This window comes from Sparus aurata, chromosome 5 (genome assembly GCF_900880675.1).
Source record: "Sparus aurata chromosome 5, fSpaAur1.1, whole genome shotgun sequence".
Taxonomy (NCBI): domain Eukaryota; kingdom Metazoa; phylum Chordata; class Actinopteri; order Spariformes; family Sparidae; genus Sparus; species Sparus aurata.
In genome coordinates this window covers 30350549-30369463 of record NC_044191.1, presented here as the reverse complement: position 1 = coordinate 30369463, position 18915 = coordinate 30350549, and the positions used below count along the sequence as shown (strand labels likewise).

General features: G+C 43.2%; 1 protein-coding gene across 3 annotated transcripts in view; it reads left to right on the top strand.

The window, feature by feature from the left end:
* LOC115581182 (netrin receptor UNC5C-like) overlaps window positions 1-18915 on the top strand; it is a 382877-nt gene that overhangs the window by 328344 nt on the left and 35618 nt on the right. For 2 of the 3 annotated variants that reach the window (XM_030416078.1, XM_030416079.1), the window contains 4 exons: window positions 2030-2210; window positions 4722-4889; window positions 5515-5679; window positions 11861-11917. In XM_030416078.1, the coding sequence (XP_030271938.1) occupies window positions 2030-2210; window positions 4722-4889; window positions 5515-5679; window positions 11861-11917 (571 nt within the window). The remainder of the gene's footprint in view (window positions 1-2029; window positions 2211-4721; window positions 4890-5514; window positions 5680-11860; window positions 11918-18915) is intronic. The other variant, XM_030416077.1, reaches the window with a different exon arrangement.

Sequence of the window (18915 nt, the reverse complement as noted above, 5' to 3'; positions counted from 1 at the left end):
CGAATTCACGAGCGGCACAGTTCCAACATGTTGCAAAGATAACAACAGAGACTGTGACGAGACAGATGATGACACTTTAAAAGATTAACAGTAAATATTGAGTATTTTGTATGCAGCAGAGAGGTTTGAGAGGTCTTACTGGTAGAATTACAACAACCCGGAAACCTGATTTAATCCGCTTCTGATGTGTTTTGTATGTTGGTGGTGTTGCACAGTTTCTTTCTTTTTGCACATGGTGATGAAGTGGACATTGTTGGCTAATTTCAAGATTAGAATTTCAGTATCTTAATGTGCCGCAGCATCATTTATTCCGCAATCGTACACAAAAAACACAGGTACTGATCATCAGCGCGTGGACCGCTGACACACTTCCTGATGACGGATGCTTTTTGATAATTCAGTCAAGAGGAAAACTTTTTCTGCCAGATTGTGGCATGTGATTCCTGTATATTTCAGCTAAATGTCAGCACAATGCGTGTTTAGTTCAAACTCGATGCAATGTTGAAATGTGAACGAGTCATTTTATGATAAATGTGAGAAAAGCAGAGCGAAACAAATATACGACATCACTGTGAACTCTGTATTTGAGTGTCCGCTTCGTTATTTTCCGGCTTATTATTTTACCCTCGGCGTGAATAAACACAAAATTTGCTTTCGCCCGTGAAACCCTACGAGGGTAAACACTTTGCCCGACCATTTGAGCCGTGTGTATATATATATGTTGTTTGTTTGTTTGTCTTTGCTTTTTTTTTTTTCCTCGACTATAACCTTTACTTTGTAATGGAAACTGAAAGGTCACACAGCACCTCACTTTAAGATTGAGAATTGGGAGCTCCAGTGTGAGCCCCGTGGCCAAAGAGCACCGCCGAATCTCTAAAGATCAGCCGGGAGAGGCAGGTAGAATAAAACCGAGGGGAGAGGAGGATTGACGGCAGAGCCTGAGCGGGCCGTAAACCGAAGAAATAACACTTGAACGTCCTCTTTTTCTGCATCTGAGATTTCCATTTCCTAATGCGAAGGGAGGAGGAAATTAAACAACATGAATTAAACAACGCGGCTCGGACGTTTATGTGCCTGCCATAAAGCTCGGACAGGCCGGATTTATGAGCGTTTGGACCAGTAAATACAGCACTCAGGAAATGTGATTAGGCTCATAAATAGGATAGTTTCCCGCTGTTGCACCCTTCACCCTTCACAGTACCTCGCGAAAGCATATGTTCAGGACATTTTCCCTTCTTTTGTGCAATACCCGCCCGAGGGTTCCATATTGTGAGGCGTCCGCTGTAGACGAGGGTCTTATTTCAGCGGTATATTAGCGTCTTGAGGCGTAAAATGTCTTCCTGTAGTTTCATTACGTCTATTATTTTCACATCTCTCCCCACAAAGCCCGTTCATTTGATTGTAAACTGTATATTTGAGATCACACGACAGTCTTGGTATTCGCTACGGAGCGTCCCGTATCCGCTTCATCGACTTTTATTTCTTCTGTTTGGAAGAATCAAGAAACGAGATTAAAACAGAATCCTGTTAAAACAATCCTTCCATCCTTCTTTGTCATCCAGAAAGGTTGGGAAAACAAGATTACACCGACAAACAAACTTGATTCTGCTTCCCCTCATAGACTTTTAGACATTTTTAGACGAACATCACTTTTAAAAGCATCTTTTTTGTTTGATTCCCCCAAACGTTGCTCGCAGGACGGCGTAGTCGCGAAAAACTAGATCAGAACGTCATCGCATAATTTCCCCCTCAGCCGGCAGAGATCTGACGGAGTTGCAAAAAAAAAAAAAAAAAACAAGCAAAGGACTACTGATGAATGAATAATTGTTCATCTGGTTTAATTTGTTTTTTGGCCTCACAGCCGGAACAAACCTCTCCGCTGTAAAATGAGATAAGGCGTGCAGCTCCGCGGTGTGTTCAGACGATAACACCATTTATTTATCTCTCGTTAAGCTCAATTGTTCTGATCTTTTCTCTGTGCAAACTTTCTTGCTGACCCCGTTTTCTCCCTGCTCCGTCTCCCCCACAGGTGGAGTGGTTAAAGAATGAAGAGATTATCGACCCGGCGGAGGACAGAAACTTCTACATCACCATCGACCACAACCTGATCATCAAGCAGGCACGTCTGTCCGACACGGCCAACTACACGTGCGTGGCGAAGAACATCGTGGCCAAACGGCGGAGCACCACAGCGACCGTTATCGTTTACGGTGAGTTGTTGGCTGTTTTTATTCCGACCGGGGTCGTCTGTGTCGACTCTCACTCACACGACACCTTTCTTGAACGCCTGCCGCGGCCACCCAACAAAGCCTCTGATCAGCCGAGCCGGCCCCCATCTGCCACATGAAATTAGCTCTCCTGCCGTGCCAACACTCTCTTTGTGATTGGCCCGATATTCCCACAGTCACCCTTGACCTCACCCAATTAAAATCCACCAATCCACGCCTTCAGTTTTAAATTAGAAACACTTGGGCGTTCCAAATGTCTGCAGGTTTCAGCCAAGAGTGTCCCACCGCTAAACGAGTAGCGCAGCATATGGCGCCATCACAGCTGTGAACAACAACAGAAAAAAAACTTCTGTTGAGTAGCTTCAGTTGGTTTGTGTTTTCAGGCGACGCTCTCCTCCCGTGGTTGTCTACAAAGCTTGTTGATAGGAGGAAAACGCCGCGCATGCAATCTCTCTCTTCATTTTTTTGTTTTTTGTTTTTACCAAATGCCAGCCTGACATGAGAGGACAGGGAACATTTTGAGGAAACAATGTACACTCTCACACACACTCCACACACACACACACACTGTTTCTCTCAAATACAACATTGAGTCTATTCACTAGGAGGAGTGTTTCAATCAAAAATAACTGCGCGCGCGTGTGCGTGTTTCGATACAGACAGCAGGAGAGATGGAGTGGTTTGACACTGATGTATCCTTACAGAAATAGATTGTTCAATCTGCGGTTCAATCTTCTCGGCTCCGCGAGGGCCCCGGCTGATACTGTTGACAAGGTGAAATAGTAGCGAGAGGGAAAAAGGAAAAAAAAAAACAAAAAAAAAAACAACCAGAGGAAACAAAAAAATAAAAAATAGCGAGGCCGTAGACGGAGAGGGAGGGGAGACAGGTGAGGAGGAGGAGGAGGGAGAGAGTGGGAGAAAGCAGGTAGGAAAAAAAAGAGTAGATGAAGCCAAGATGACAAAAAGTGACTATGCCTGATTTTTTTTTTTCACACTCTGATGATTCATTTCTAATTGGGCGTTGGGAAAAAAAGAGTGGGCACAGTCCACTGGGCTGAGACAAAGCTGAAATGCGGCGGCGGAATTTCAACCCACTACACCTCACCTGATGTCATCTCTCTCTCTCTCTCTCTCTCTCTCTGTCTCTCCCTCTCCCTTTCCCTCTCTCTCTCTCTCTCCCCTTCTCTCTCTCTCTCTCCGGGTGTCCTTGTGACTCATTTTAACTCCGTACCTGAGTCCTCTCTTCCTGTCAGTCTCTCATCCGGCCTTATCTTTGTCTGCACACATTTTTTTTTTTTTTCCCCTACGAGCGACGACAACAATACAAGATAATGACGCAGCGGTCAAGTGTAAATGTGACAGGAAGCAGGAAAAATCTTGTAGATGGCCGAGAAAGGAAAAAAAAAAATGGCAGACACAGATGGGGAGAGAGAGAGAGAGGGAAAGCGGGGAAAAGATTCAAATGGAGAAAAAGATGCAAACAGACTATGCAAACACACACGGCCTCTTCGACTAGTGAGGATTAGGAAAAGCTCAGAGCCGGGATTGCTCTTATAGTAGTTATTGTTTTCTCCCTGTGCTCTCTCCAACACGGGTTCAGGGTTAAGCAATTTGCAAGCAGCATGAAAGCATGTGAACACAGTGTGAAAAGAATTGTACCACAGTAGCAGCAGGGTAATGGAAATGTTTGCCCAAGACTCTCTCTCTCTGTGTGTGTGTGTGTGTGTGTGTGTGTGTGTGTGTGTGTTGGTGTGTTTGTATGTGGTTTTAGCTGTGCACAAAGATCCAGCTGTTCCCACTAAACTTCAACAGCCCTGCCTCCTGGCATCTGCAAGACACACACTGACTCCATCAAGACAAATGGCTCCGTTAAATCAAACAACACATTGGAAATCGCAGATTCTTTCATTGGGGATGAAAGGCCTCTGTGATAGAACGGGGTTTTAATGCACCCTGTGCCATTTAATTGCATCAGCGCAGACATATCTTGTGTAAACTTGAGGCTTTCATATGAGTGTGTCTGCTGCAGACTGTTGTCGGATTCCATTCTAAATACTCTTATTTGCCCCTTAAGGGCCAATTTGTGGCAAGCAAGTTTGCAAACACAATTACAGATACAGAGCGCGTTTGAAACATAAAGAAACAAAACGAAAAATAAGAATATGACAGAGATAGAATGAAATGCACAGCATTAATGGCAGCGAGCAAGCCAGCGATATCCGCAAAGGCGCATTATGTCAAACAGTGTGAAGCGCAATTTCAGTATATCAATCGGTGCGCGGTAAACAAGGTAAACTGATGGATTCTTGATCTGTTTTCTCACATGAAAACAACCTGAGACACATTTCTAAGGTAGTCGCAGACGCCTTCCTGCAATCAATCTTTAACAGCAGAATGTGAACCAGCAAAAAATGAAGAAAAGTTTCAATAAAAACTGAATAAGATGTTGTTTGTATGGATTCATGTACTGATCGCCGACCTCTGCTGCCACAGTGAACGGCGGCTGGTCGACGTGGACGGAGTGGTCGGTGTGTAACAGCCGCTGTGGACGGGGTTTCCAGAAACGAACCCGCAGCTGCACCAACCCGGCGCCGCTCAACGGAGGGCTGCCCTGTGATGGACAGGCCATCCAGAAGCTGTCATGTACCACACTTTGCACCGGTGAGTCTTGTTTTGGTTTACTCTGCTGCAGGACGACTCTGCTACAAACTGAAACGGTGTTCATTGTTGAATTTACGTCCCAGGGTTGACAGAGGCATATTTTCAGTGGAGCCGCCGTGTTGCACGCTGCCTGATCAGTACTGCGCATGTTCAACTCTCAACGAAAGAGTCGGCTCAGGAAAGCACAATGTTTAATTCAGAGTATAGTGATTAAAAACTAATGTTAACATCTCCTGGCTGCAGGCTGTTGAGGTACATCGTATCATCATATATGTGTGAGATGTACATGGATATATACTGTGTATGTGTAGTTTACATATTTTGTCATACATCACACTGGACCACTCAGAAGATGCTTTAGTAGGCCAGCTCTACTGTATCTTCTGAACTGCGTCCCTGCTGTACCTGCTCTGCACTGTATCCTTGTCTTTTTGGTGCTATTTTAATCTGTGGCCGCCAGTTTCCACCTGCTTTGTCCTGGACACTCACCGTGCAGATTCTCCTCCTTTTGTTGAACTTTTCCACCCTTTGTGCTCCACTTAAGCCTGTTTGGGACATTATTGCTGGTCTCATCTCTTTTCTTTCTCACCCACTCGTCTTCTTTTGTGTCTCTCTTCCCCCCTAGTGGACGGCGTGTGGACGGACTGGAGCAAGTGGTCCGCCTGTGGGACGGAGTGCACCCAGTGGAGGAGGCGGGAGTGCAACAACCCGGCGCCCAAGAACGGAGGGAGGGACTGCGAGGGGCTGGTGCTGCAGTCTCAGAACTGCACCGACGGCCTCTGTATGCAAAGTGAGTTCACAATAATGGATCTTCTCGAAAAAGCATTGACATTTCTCCCCTAAATGCATTGAGGTTCTGCCATACATCATGCCTAACCAGGAAAAATGTGTATGCCAATTGGAACAAATGCCTCGCAGTGTCTGAATCAGATGGCAATTGACTTGAAAGCGGATTGACCCCCAGATTGGACAGGGCTCCGGAGCGCTGATGTATGATCAGGTTCTGGTTCTTAGCCCGAGGACAAGATCCATATTGAGTAAAAAACAGCGTTACAATTTGACAGAGTTAATTTAAATTACTTATAATCTCATCGTGACTATATATGGCATGAATAAAAGGAACCTCTGAACGTGCTGTTGTCATGTTGATCACTGATTGTACGTTACGAAACTGTTAAAAGCTTCTGTAACATCCCTACACATATTGATCCTGAAGATATCAGAAAATGAGGCTTGAAATAAGCTCCTAGCAGCAGGCAGGTTTTATAACATGGTTATGCAGACATGAAGGCATTCATACTCCTGCTCATGCATACAATAATTGCAGATGTCATTGGTTTGTGTTTCCTTTTCACCTTCATCTGCTCGTGTGTGTATTACCCTGTCTGTGTTGTAGCAGCTGTGGCAGTTTCCCCCTCTTCTCGCTCCCGTCTCTTCTTTCTTCATGCTCCTCTTCCACTTCATCCACCCATTAATCTCACTCTCCTCTTCCTCCTGCTACTCTTTGCATCAAGTCTCTTATCCTTATTGCCATCTTCTTTTTTTCTTCCTGATCTCCCCCCCTCCTCCCAGTCCCTTTGGTGCAACATCTTTCTCCAGAAGCTTACCCTGCTCCTCCTCCGGCTCTTGCTCTGCCTTACGAGTTGCACAGTACCCATCTGGGGATGACTTGTGGATAACTTTCTGAATATCATAATGGGAAGGCTGTCTGACTTTTCCCTGCGTCACTGTTCATGACTCAAGTCAGAACACCTGCTTTATGGGCAAAGTAATGATGCATAATGACGTGGAACAATCATCCAGAATCCCCGATTTAAAGATTTCTGACACCAGTAAAGAAAAAACAACAGTGCGGTCAATTACCGAACCGCACGGAAAATGTGGGTTGTAATGAGTCATAACGAGTCGTAACGTCACAAATACAGCGGCAGCAGTTTTTTTTTTTCCACGGTGGAGGCAATTATATTTGTTGACTTGTAGGAACAGTGCTTGTTACTCTCTGTGCTCAGAGTAATTGGCAGACAAGCATCTGACATGAAGGGAGAAAGAGAGGCAGAGAGACGGAGTCGGTGAAGAGAGGAGAGGAAAGGTAAAAAGAGAAAAAAGGCCTTTTGAAACCGCGCACACACACACACACACACACAAGCACTCTTGTAATTGTGCCATCACTTCTCATTAGTCTTTCTCTTCACAAAACATGGCAGCCGCACTGTGGAGAGATTTTTTTTTTCCCTCAAGCTCGAGGATTCTCTGTGAGACTCGGATCATCGCTGAGGTTCAGTTCTAGGAAGTTTCATGGTGGAGTGGAGTTACAGTCAGAACTGACCCGATGTGATGACACAGTACGTCAGACAGACGGCGACATGGAAACGAAACCCCGTCATACAGTTACAGACACACTCATCTGTCTTAAAAGCATGGTTGTTTATAACCTCCATTTTGCGTAGGCAGTGTCACTTGCTTGTGTCTCAATTCAGGGTCTGCATCCTTCGAAGGACCCGGCCTTTGCGGTCTTTGAAGGCGATAACTTCAGAGAGACCTTGTTAACCGCGTCAGCTGTTGTTAAATGGGACGGTCTAGCCTTTGGAGCATTTCCTGGTTGCGTCACCAGATGTTTTACCCTTACGTCACGATTTCCGCCTCCCAGGCCCGCGAAAATGACGATCTACGGCACATGATGTCGCCATTTTCTCTCTTTCTTTCTTCTTTTCCGGAAGAAACTTGGGATATGTGAGGCCACGGAGGATAGTAGCGGTGCGTCCTCCAGAAAGAGGGAAAAGAAGGTCGGATTTGTGGGCTGCATTTGGAGGAGCCTTTGAATTGCGACAGCCTTCGCACGGCGTTGTGACGTAATTGTCCTTCAAATGCTCCTCCGAAGGATGCAGACCCTGACTTGAGACACAGCAACTGTCTTGACTTGACATTTTTGGGTTGAACCACAACGTACAAAATTATTCTGACATTTCTTTTACCTGGATGGTCTCCTGAAATGGAAATCTTTTGTTTTTCAATGAGTGCTGTTTTTTTTTTGCCAGCACTCTCTTGAAAACAAAACATATGAATAGGTACGCTTTGATATGAGAAAACACTCCTTTAAGAGGATTAAAGTGCACGAATATGCAGATGCGCATTGTTTCTTGTTTAGTTATTCGATAACTAAATCACTTAAATTGGTGTCAGTGTTGCTGCTGATGTGAGAAACATGGATTCTGAGAGGCTGCTAATTAGCTTCCCACATGCATTTCACTGTGCCTTGTCATCTTATGTCATGAAGTGGAGCAACTTTATTCGGTCCTGGCAGATGTGTTGCCCGTGTTTGCAGTAATAAAGGCTTAAATTGTTCAGGATCTGATGAGCACAACTGAACTTCCAGATTCTTAACCTTCTGGATTCAGGTCTAATTTGGAGCTGGATTTCGGTTGACGTTAAGATCTCCCCCTCTCCTTAAATACAAACGCCTTCGATGGGTTAGGACCAAAGCGTCATGGCTGACTCCCTTGCCAACGTTTTGTCGTCAAGATCACCGAGATCACCTGCTGCCGGTTTGTTGGAGGTTCCCAGAAACAGTCCTGTAACTTGCATTCCAAAAGATATAGATCACAGTTTATATAGTAAACAGATAAGCCAGCTCGCTAAATATCTTTTAAAGAAGACTGAAAAACTATGTTAATCTTTAAAACTAGTGAATGCGTGTCCTGATGAAAGCCTGAAAGTCTTGTTTGCGCTTTGCATCCCACTTATCCACCGCTGCGCTACTTCTAAAATGTTATTAATTCTATCTACTCCATTATTATATTGGTTCTCAGTGGGTTATATTCTCATTTTATGTCATGCATTCTCTGTATTCTTTATTTTCTTATTTTTACCGATATTAAGTTGGTTCTATTCCTCATATTATATTACATGAATTATATAATTCTATCCCTGTTTTGATATTCATTTATATCTTTTTTTTTTATTTGAAGCACTTGGTGCATGTCATTTCTTTGTTGTAAAGCACTTCTTGTATCAAAGGTGCCATACAAATAAAGTTTACTATCACCATATACTGATAAAACAAATAAAACATAATAAAAATTATACTATTGTTGCATAAACTCTACATAGTCGCCTCATCTTTATTGATTTTCTGAACCCGATTTTGTTTTTTTTAGGGTGTTTATCTGTGATTTTACACAAAGTCTGATGAAACTCCTTGTTTATTTCTGCCTGTCTGCGGCTTTGGCAAAATAGATTTTGAACCTCAGTGATGTATTTGGGTCAAATAAAGGTTTTTATAAAATAAATGGTAACAAGAGCGCAGTGAGGACTTCTGTTCAGGAGAGATATATTCTATCAGCGAGCACAGATCCTTCAGCCATGTGAGCCGCTGATTGTGTGAGGGGAGTTCCCGAGGGGGAGCGGATGGTAGTGATGATTTAATAGCCGGTCTATGTCGCGAGCAATGGAACGATATTATATAATCCCTCGAAAAGCTTCGCCTGTAGACACATTATTGACAGAACTTACTGTATGTCCTTACGTGGGGTATTATATAGTGCGTCTCTGGCCCATCAGAAGGAATTCCCTGAGGGCCTGTGAGATATGACCACAGAATCTGGGATATGACCGAGAGAGGTATAGATTTAGGCTCATTTCCCCTGATTGATTTTCTGTCTTTAAAATAACTCCACAGTCGTGGTTTCATGTCAGCACTAATGTTTCAGCTGTTTCCTGTAGCATTTACAGGAAACCATGAACTGTATTGGTGTGTGTGTGTGTGTGCATGTTTCTGTGTGTGTATGTGGTTGTTAGACAGGGTTTCTGCGTGCACAGCATAAAGGTAGAGTACTGTATATTTTGAAAGGTTCGAAGTGAGTTCTGTGTAATGCTTCCTTTTTGTTAAAGAATAATGGATCTTTTAAAATGGTCTTTACACAGAGAGTGGTTCATCGCTGCTGGTATCCAACTGGGCAACATTTTTTTTTAAAGTTGTTTTTGCATCAGTGAAGCACAAGAAGAGAAGTCAGTGAGATAAACTACAGTTTCAATTGTTGACGTTGGCTTTCACATGTTTAACTCCAGACCTCAGAAAAGCACCGCGGTGGTTAGTGGCTGGTTTTAAAGGCTCGTGAATGAACCGATAATGTTCGGCCAGTGTTGCAGAGGAGGAGTTAATGTTTTAGATGGTGCTCCGTAATTGACTTTGCGCTCAAAAAAAGCACTTCACTCCACCATCACTCTTTCTCGTACTCTCTCCACCAACACCTACCCGCCTCTCTATTCATCCCTTCCACCGTCTCTCGCTGCCCTTTTTTTTTTTCAAAACTTGTCCTGTTAAATCCTGAGAGGTAGAAATCCATTTGACCTCGCTTCTGGCCCGTGTTGAGTGCCTCCTCTCTTTCTGTGTTTACGTGTTTATCTGAGAGTTATATCAGCGCATGCTTGTGTGTGTGTGTATGTATGTATGTGTGTGTGTGTGTGTGTGTGTGTGAAGCTGTAGGACCTCACTTTTTTTTTTTCTTTTGGAAATTGTTTGTGTTGTTTTATATCTTTTGGCCTGTTGACATTTTTCTGACACATCGATCAGGATTCTCGGAGCAGATTCACTCAGCGCTCCACTGTGTCACCCTTGAGAGCATGACATTTCACTCACTACCTACTCTGTGTGTGTGTGTGTGTGTGTGTGTGTGTGTGTGTGTGTGTGTGTGTTCACTCCTCCTCCACAGCAAAAGAGAAATCTGCTGTGTGGTCTCTAAAAACCAGAGAAATCACTGGAGACGCAGGCTGTTACGTAACGTCAGTGTTCGAGCTGAACATTGAACGGTGTTTGTGTTGTGTTATACGAACCGATCGGCGGTGTCAGCAGCATCAAACGAGCCATCTCCCCATTCAAAGCCTCCTTGTCCTTCACACTTTTGTCCCCTCTCATCTCGGGCTTCTAATCACGTCACTTTTTCGCCATATTGTCTCCTTCTGCTGCTTGTTAGCTGCTTCTCTGCTCCCTTTCTTGAGTGTTTTGTCCTCGTCTGCGCCATCTTTATCTTTCGCACGCCGCTTTGTCTTGGCTCTTTCTAAATAATTTACCCTCCATTTTTTTTTTTTTTTTACTTTTTTGACTGCCACCATTGTTTTCATATTTTGTTTGAACCACTGTGTTGTAATTGGAACACAAATCTCTGATAAATCTCTGTCATGGCATGTTACTCCTACTATCGCCGCTGACTCAGACATTAATCAGCGTGACATTTGTTGGATGCAGTCGTGTAAATTATTCAGCGCTCAGTCATTTCATGCGAGAATTAGAAAATCTGATTAAAGAACAGCACTGGAAAATGTTAATTCATGTAAATAACCGGCTTGAATTACGCACAGTGGCCCTGAAGTGACTCAGCAATGACTGTAGCCCCGCCCACCTGCATCGTTAATGAGAAACTCCACGTCATGCCGGCGCTACTGTACGCTTTTTCCCACCCCACTTAACCTCGATCCCGTTTTATTTGCCCTTTGGTGACGAATCAGTGTGCCTCGTACATCCAGCTGGTCCGGCAAGAAGCTTTTAAATGCACCATGTTGCCGTGTTGCCTTTATCAATTATACACCAGCACTTCAATTATACATCAGTACATCAGCAGTTCATCTGTGACATAGACCTTCTGTCTGCCACCACTAAGTGGACCGCTCAGCATGACACAGCAGTAACCGTCTCACGGACAGGAGGAGCTTCTGAAATGATCCTCTAAAGTGGTTTCAAGAAGCTTTTTTTGGGGGGGGATCTTTGTATATCGATCCTTGAACTATAAGTACGTTTGATATAGCAGAGAAGCAAGAAAAACACGCGAGGAAAGAACCGAACGCAGGAGTTTTCTTTCTGTGTCGTGTCCTGTCATGTTTGTTCCATTTTATTTGACGTGTTTGTTTGATTTTGATTGTTGTGTTCCTCTCCCCTTCCTCCATCCATTCCACCATCCCCTCCTCTCCCCATCCCCAAGGTTCATTTTTTCAGAAGTCCACTGAGCCCAAAGAAAAGAGTGATTTGGGAATCCCATGTAAGTCGACGTTTTTATGTTTTATCATCATCCTCTTTTCCCTTTTGTCTTACTGATCTCAGAGTTTCTTCCTTTGATTGAGCGTTGACATTTGGCTCCCGCTTTGTGTTTTATGGTTACGTGTCATTTTGAGTCGCTCGATGAGAGTTTCCCCGGCGTCTTATGATCTGTTTCCCTTGATGGCGCAATCTTTTTTTACCGTGCTGATCAAACAGCAGCTTGAGTAGTTGTAAAACGTAAGTTTGCGCTCACTCAAAGGGAAGTCATGGATTAATCATTTACACCTTTGTGTGTGTGTGATGGAAATAAGAAATTTCCAAAGCCTGCGGTGCATACTATTACTCAATTATTAAAGGTGAATGTTTCTATAAATGTGGATATACTGAACACTATCTGAGCTGTAGTTTCACAATCTCTTTAGCATCCTCTGGGCATCAAACAGCAGAAACTACAATTTTGTTTTTTCCTCCTTCAGATAAATGCTGCACCACTTGATTGTATTATTTATAGTTGACTTTCCATGTATGTTTCTTTTACTTCAACTGCAGAAAACAGGTAGACAAGAACACCAGCTACTGGCATAAATGACCTTGTTGTATTATAATTCTTATTTTATCATTTACATGAGTCTTGATATTTTAATAATCCTAGAAAGGAGGTCTACTAAAACATGATCGGACGTCCTTCATTCAAAATGTCGTGCAGGATCCCAGAGTTGTGTCTGGAAAATGAACGCACGCCAGCGGTGACAGATCCCTTTAATTAACCTGATTCCTTCTTTCTTCCTGTCTGATAGCAGCGAATCGATTCAGCACCAGTTCACTTGATCCGCAATTTGTGAGATTGTTGCATCTGTGGTCATTCTGGAGAGTAGCCAGCCAACTTTGGACCGGCGCCAAAGTAGGCAATTTGCCTTGGTTCTGAACACTTGCTTTGTGTTTACAAGCGTATTGGCTCACTTGGAACCCAGCAGAGCGCAGTCAGACTGCAGGCACCGATCCGGTTCTACTGATCCAAACTCCCCAAAATCTCTTTTGAAGAATCATCCGAGCTAATGACTGATATGTCAATTAAGCTCATTGCTAATGCGTCTTTGTAGAAGAGAGATTATTAACTTTTCTTTCTTTCTTCCTTTCTTTCTTTCTTTCTTCCCATCCTGCACTCTTCCCCAACCTTTCTTTCTTTCCTTCTTTCTTGCTTTCTTTCTTTCTTCCGCTCTCGTTCCCAACCTTTCTCTTTTTCTTTTTCTTTTTCTTTCTTCCTTCCTTCCTTCCCATCCTGCACTCTTCCCCAACCTTTCTTTCTTTCTTTCTTGCTTTCTGTCTTTCTTTCTATCCTGCTCTCTTCCCCAACCTTTCTTTTTTTCTTTCTTTCTTTCTTTCTTTCTGCTCTCTCCCCCAACATTTCTTTCTTTCTTTCTTTCTTTCTTTCTTCCTCTTTCACTGCAGCTATCGACTACTCAAAGTGACAAAACGAGAGCGATTTACACAAACTGAGAAATCCAGAAATTGAGAGGTGCAGGAGGGAAAGGACCTCTGCCGTTTATCATTACCGCGCTTTTTACTTCTCGTCGCAGGAGCTCTCGTTTTATCTTCAAAGCGATCCGTGAAGCGTCTGTGATGTGTTCTGATGACTCTCAATTAAGGCCTTGCCGAAGCAGTTTCATCATCCCGGTGTGTTTTGTGAGATGACTGGCCCCCAAACAGACGCAGAGAGAACAAGAGATGAGGTAGAAGCAGTTAGTGCTCATTTAACAGATTGTCACCCTGGTTTTTATAGTTAAAAATACAATCGTTAACATGAGTGCTAAGGTTACATGACTGGCTCTGGAAGTCACTAATCACCAAGCTAGTCCCGTTTCCTCGCAGTCTGACTGCAGATATACAGTAAATGTCAAGTCACATTGATCTCTATGCTGGCCTGATTGTTCTTGTTTAGTCTTCTTGCTTAATGCGGCTGAATTACATGCAGGCTTGAGCTCAAATTACACCTTTCAAGTGTCTGCAGTTTCCTCATCAGGGACCACCAACATACACCCCCAAAACATGTATGAACACGTCCTCCCATCCAGAATCCCAATGCAGCCTTAAACAGAACCGCGTTGTTCCTGCTGTCCGTGCCCTTCTCCGTATTGGATAATATCAGGGCCCTTAAGTCAGATGACAAATGCAATATTGACCACCTCCATATCTGGTTCGACATCCGATAGCTGTGTTAGCAAATTCAGGTCCAGCACCCACAGCTGTCAGCGAAAGTGGCAATATTGAAGATTTCTCCTGCGGACTCTTGACTGTACTGTATCTGCAGGGAGGTGATAATGGTCTTTGGTCAATACCAGCAGTGACTAAACAGTTTTATATAGGTGCTTAGATTGCTTCTCACGGTTTGGGAAACTCCACCTCTAACAACGTGATGGATGGATGAGTCATGAATATCGCTAACATGATATGAGACAATATAATGTCTTAGATTTTGGATATTGTGGTAAAGTGATGTCATGCTTACCCTTGTGTAACCCCTCTTTGCCTGATGAGGTTACAAGTACTGTTAGGTTTCAGTTCACAGTTTGAGCCAGTTATCAAGATTCTAGGAAAACCGCTCATGGAGCCCAGGATGGAACATCAACATTGACCCCAATCACACAAGTTTAGTTTTCAAAAATATATTCTCAGTCATTAACAAGAACAGTATGACAACAATACTACTAATTGAATATGAAAAATAATAAAATGCGCGCCAAACAAAATAAAACAAAAAATGGTGTCCTTTGTGGTGTTTAGTCTGTATTGTCTTTTTTCCTTTTATTATGAGCACAGTGTTTTTATTTCGTTGGGGCCCTTTAATCTTTGTGAGTCTCTCTTGTCCTACCACACCGCAGGTAAAGAAGGTAAATTCAGTTGTCCTTTATCCTTCTGCTCTGGCTGGCCATCTGGTTCTATGGATTCGTCTCACCAGCCGGTGTCTGGAAAGCCGCCTGGTGGCTATCCAGGGCTGGTATCCTCTCTCTTTCTTAGCGTCGACTACTGGTGTCTCTGATGTCCTCTCTTTCGACATCAATTGTCACCGAATCTCATCTTCTTAAAAAACCTGACCTATAGAACAGGCCACATTCATTCATTTCAGTTAAACTAATTACTACAGGCCATACATTCTTAGTTAAAACAAATAACATGTATATGACCTATATATACATTTAAATAAACTTACAAAAATATTTATTTCCACTTTTCCTTATAAGTCTCACTTTACCAGTGTAAATCAAAATGAAAATTCAATTGTTTGGATAAAATGATGAAATAAAATTAATTTCTCCCTTTTTTTTCCTTTCACACACAATGCACACACACAAACACACACACGATAGCTTAACATTTTGTTTGAATTACCCCACCATGATAGCAGTTAGTTCATTCGTTAGTTCTGTTAGCTGAGTTCAATACAAATTCATATTGGCTGTTACCGCAGCGGCTAACACACGAGGCACCAAACTAGCAGTTAGCAGCTAATTTTAGCGCTGCAGCTAACGCTACTTTTACTGGACTCTTTACCTCAAAATGCACAATAAACTCACCGCCGAGCGGGGTAACATCAACCGAGGACCCTGTGGAGTCAGCTCGCGGTAAATTCTGACTATTTCACTCCGTCTTAACCACGTCTGGATATTTTTCAGGCAGAGCGTTCCTCACGCAGCCAGATGGTGCGGTCTTTCCTCCCATTCTAAGTATCTCCCAGAGTGCTGTGCGCAACTGCAACGCAGTTGGCCCATGACGTCTTGACGCAATGCTCTCTCTGCTCAGCAGTTAACCCTATAGATGCCAGCTATCTCTTTCACACTCATTCAGACTAAATAATAGACTTTTACTCCTTTTTCTTTTAATTTTTCCACAGCTTATGAAGCCTGGGCTACACTTGCCCACTTTATTATCTGTATCTTCATTACTGATGATTATGTATCAAATATTTCATCGTGCTAATGTTCTGTGAAAGCACTATAAGTCATGTCTACAACACAGTCGCGTTGTCAATATTGGAGCATGTCCTCATCAGAAAAATGACAGTACAGGTCAAAAATAATACAAAGCAAACAGAGGGCTTTCACAGAGGCGTCTGCTGTTTGTGTCCAGTGTGAAACTACAAGGCAATTAGTTTGTCACTAGTCACTAGTTTTCTAGAAACGATACAACGAAGGTCCGATACAGATGTCACTTCCACGTTCATGTTGTTTTGGGAACAGTGATTTATGTCATTTTGGGAGATGCTGACAATTGACCGATTAAGGCCAGTCCTAGAAATTATAAAGTTATTCTGAGGAGATTTCAAAATACAGACAAACAAATTTTATATTACAGTGTTGCCTGAGAATAACACAATGTTATTTTAGGCCATAATCGACTGGCTCTAGTAAAGAGGTTGTGGTTAGAGTTGGTTCTTGATTTTGAGACGAGTTGGATCCGATTGTAGACCTCTCGCCGTCTTCAACAGCCCTTGACCACAAATAGATCTGTGGTCGTTCACATTTACACATGTCACATTAAAGTCAGCAGTGATGGTCGCTTCAGCCACAGTCCACTGATTCATAAGTGAGAACAGTGCTGTGGTTCTCAGAAGAAGGCTGAAAACTTTTACCCTCCGGGCCAAAAACAGCAAATGACAAAACAGCATTTTGTCGTTCTGCATTTGAATCCCAATTTGCTGACGTGTCTCTATTTTTCTTTTTCTTTTTTTTTTTCCAAGTGACACAGCTGTTTGTGTCGGTTACAGACCAGCTTAGCTCGAGGCGATGTGAAGGGTGGGAGGTGGCTGAGCTGTAGATTTGTGTGGAGGGAGACAGCTTCTGCCAGGATTTTCCGATTCATATTTGCAGCCAGCGCACGCTGAAAGAGGTCATAATGTTCCTTTCAGTTGGATAAAACAAGTTGCGTTGAAAGGCTTTGCATTCAGACCGTTCATTAAATAGCGGCAATTGCACTTTATTACAGGGTTGTTACACAGTGCATGCAATCTAATGACTTTATATACAGAAGCTGTTTGCAGTCAGAAATACACCTTCTGGCTTTAGTGCCTCGGTGTTTTATATCTTGGCACAACGACCATCAACTGTTTCTTTTTTTTCCAATCTCCACTATAAAAGATAAGTGTGGACGCATTTGCAAATGATGCTCGTCTTTTTTTTCTCACTCCGACAGTCTCTCTTCCGTTCATCCCTGCCAGTTACTTAGAGCAGATGTGTCTGCCAGGAGTGCAGTACGGGTGGTTGTTTGTGCCAAGCGAGATCAAAAAGGCAGTTGAATGAGTTTCAAGTAGTGATTGTCCACAGCTCCGCTTTGGACGCAGATCACAGGGAAGATAGAGACGAGCTAAGCTGAGTTATCCTTGTTCTCTCCCCCCCCTCTCTCCTTTAAATCCTCTCCTTGGCAGATTGGACAGACTTTGAGAATGACAAAAAGCTCGGCCAATCAATACACGGCGATCCATGCTGACGGGAGGGTGAGCCGGGGCTTCTGTTCCACAAGCCCATGTGTGTGATCGACTGTGTGTGAGAGAGTGTGTGTGTGTGTGTGTACTGCAGTTTCCTGAGGCCACAAATGTTCTGGTCGCACACATTGGCACACACACACATGGTCACCAACTGTATGTGACCAAATTCCCAGATTGTGTATTATTTATTTATTTCTAGACAAAGTTTTGCCACAATGCCCATTATTTCTGGACACCAGCTCCGTCGCTACACTCCAAGCAAACGGAGATTGGCGCGTGCACAGTAAACACTGGCAAAATCATTTAGGTTCTGCAACCCAAAACCGTTTGGCTGCAATCGCACACACACACACACATAGGTACAACACAAACACATTATTCAATACTCCTCTAGTAAGGTAACACTGTTGTTGACCGACTATGACAAATTCAAGGCGGGTCAAAAAATGTGACACATTTTCTGTCAATATTCAGTGAAATACCGAAGATCTCTCTGAGACAACAAACATCCACATGATTGTTATCCAAAAACATCTGAATAGTATACTGTAGCAAAGATACAACACTTCATGAACATTCCTGTAAACTGCGTGTTACTGCCAAGTCTAGAAACTTGAATTAATGTGACGAGATGAATCGCGTTATGTTTGTTTTTATCTATTTTAAGTAGGATTGTTTGCATTTCACATACTTGGCTTCTAAACTCTCCTGCGAAATGTTTAAACTTTTTCTCGTTAGGGCTCATTTACGCTCCATACATCCGTTTCAAACTAGATGACACATCACCGCCCTCTTCCTTCCCTGCATCCTTCACATTGGCGTGGATTTTAAGCGGTACATCCATTTCCTTTCACTTTTCCTCGTAACTGTTTGTCTCTGTGCTCGGGCAATGTAACATCTTAAAACTTCTCACCGAGTTCAGCCATCTATAAAAGGTCTTCCTCTGTTGGCCGCACTGCCACCCAGTGACTCCTCGAGGTGCTGCTCTGTTGGTCCGTATCCTTCAGCTTTCAGAAAATGTGCAGAAATACGGACAAAATGAACGCAGAGTACGACAGAAGGCTCCGTCTGCATCCGTATGCATAAATAAGACTTTACTGTCTAAACAGATTTCTTCATGGACCAGAGAGTTTTTTAATAACATTATTCAGATTATAATCTCAGTCCGTCAATGCCTGATATTAATACAGCGAGTGTATTGGCCAGTGGTCCAGGCACACATTCAGACTCACACACACACACACATTTGAATGCGATAGGGAACGGCAAAGAGATGCTGACATACAGATCACAAGTGGAAAAAGGAGACTGTCAGCAGTGCGCCTCACCTGAGCCGTGGTAAAAAGCTATGATCGACAGTTGCCTGTGGGAGTGAGGATGTTCTGTAAAGGGTAGTCGCTCGTGCACACACATTTACACACAGACGCGCCACTGTCTTCTTGTCAGCTGTCTGAAATTGGCCTAAATTGAACTCTGATGGATCAATACAATCATTCTCAGGTTCTTTCATTATGGATGTG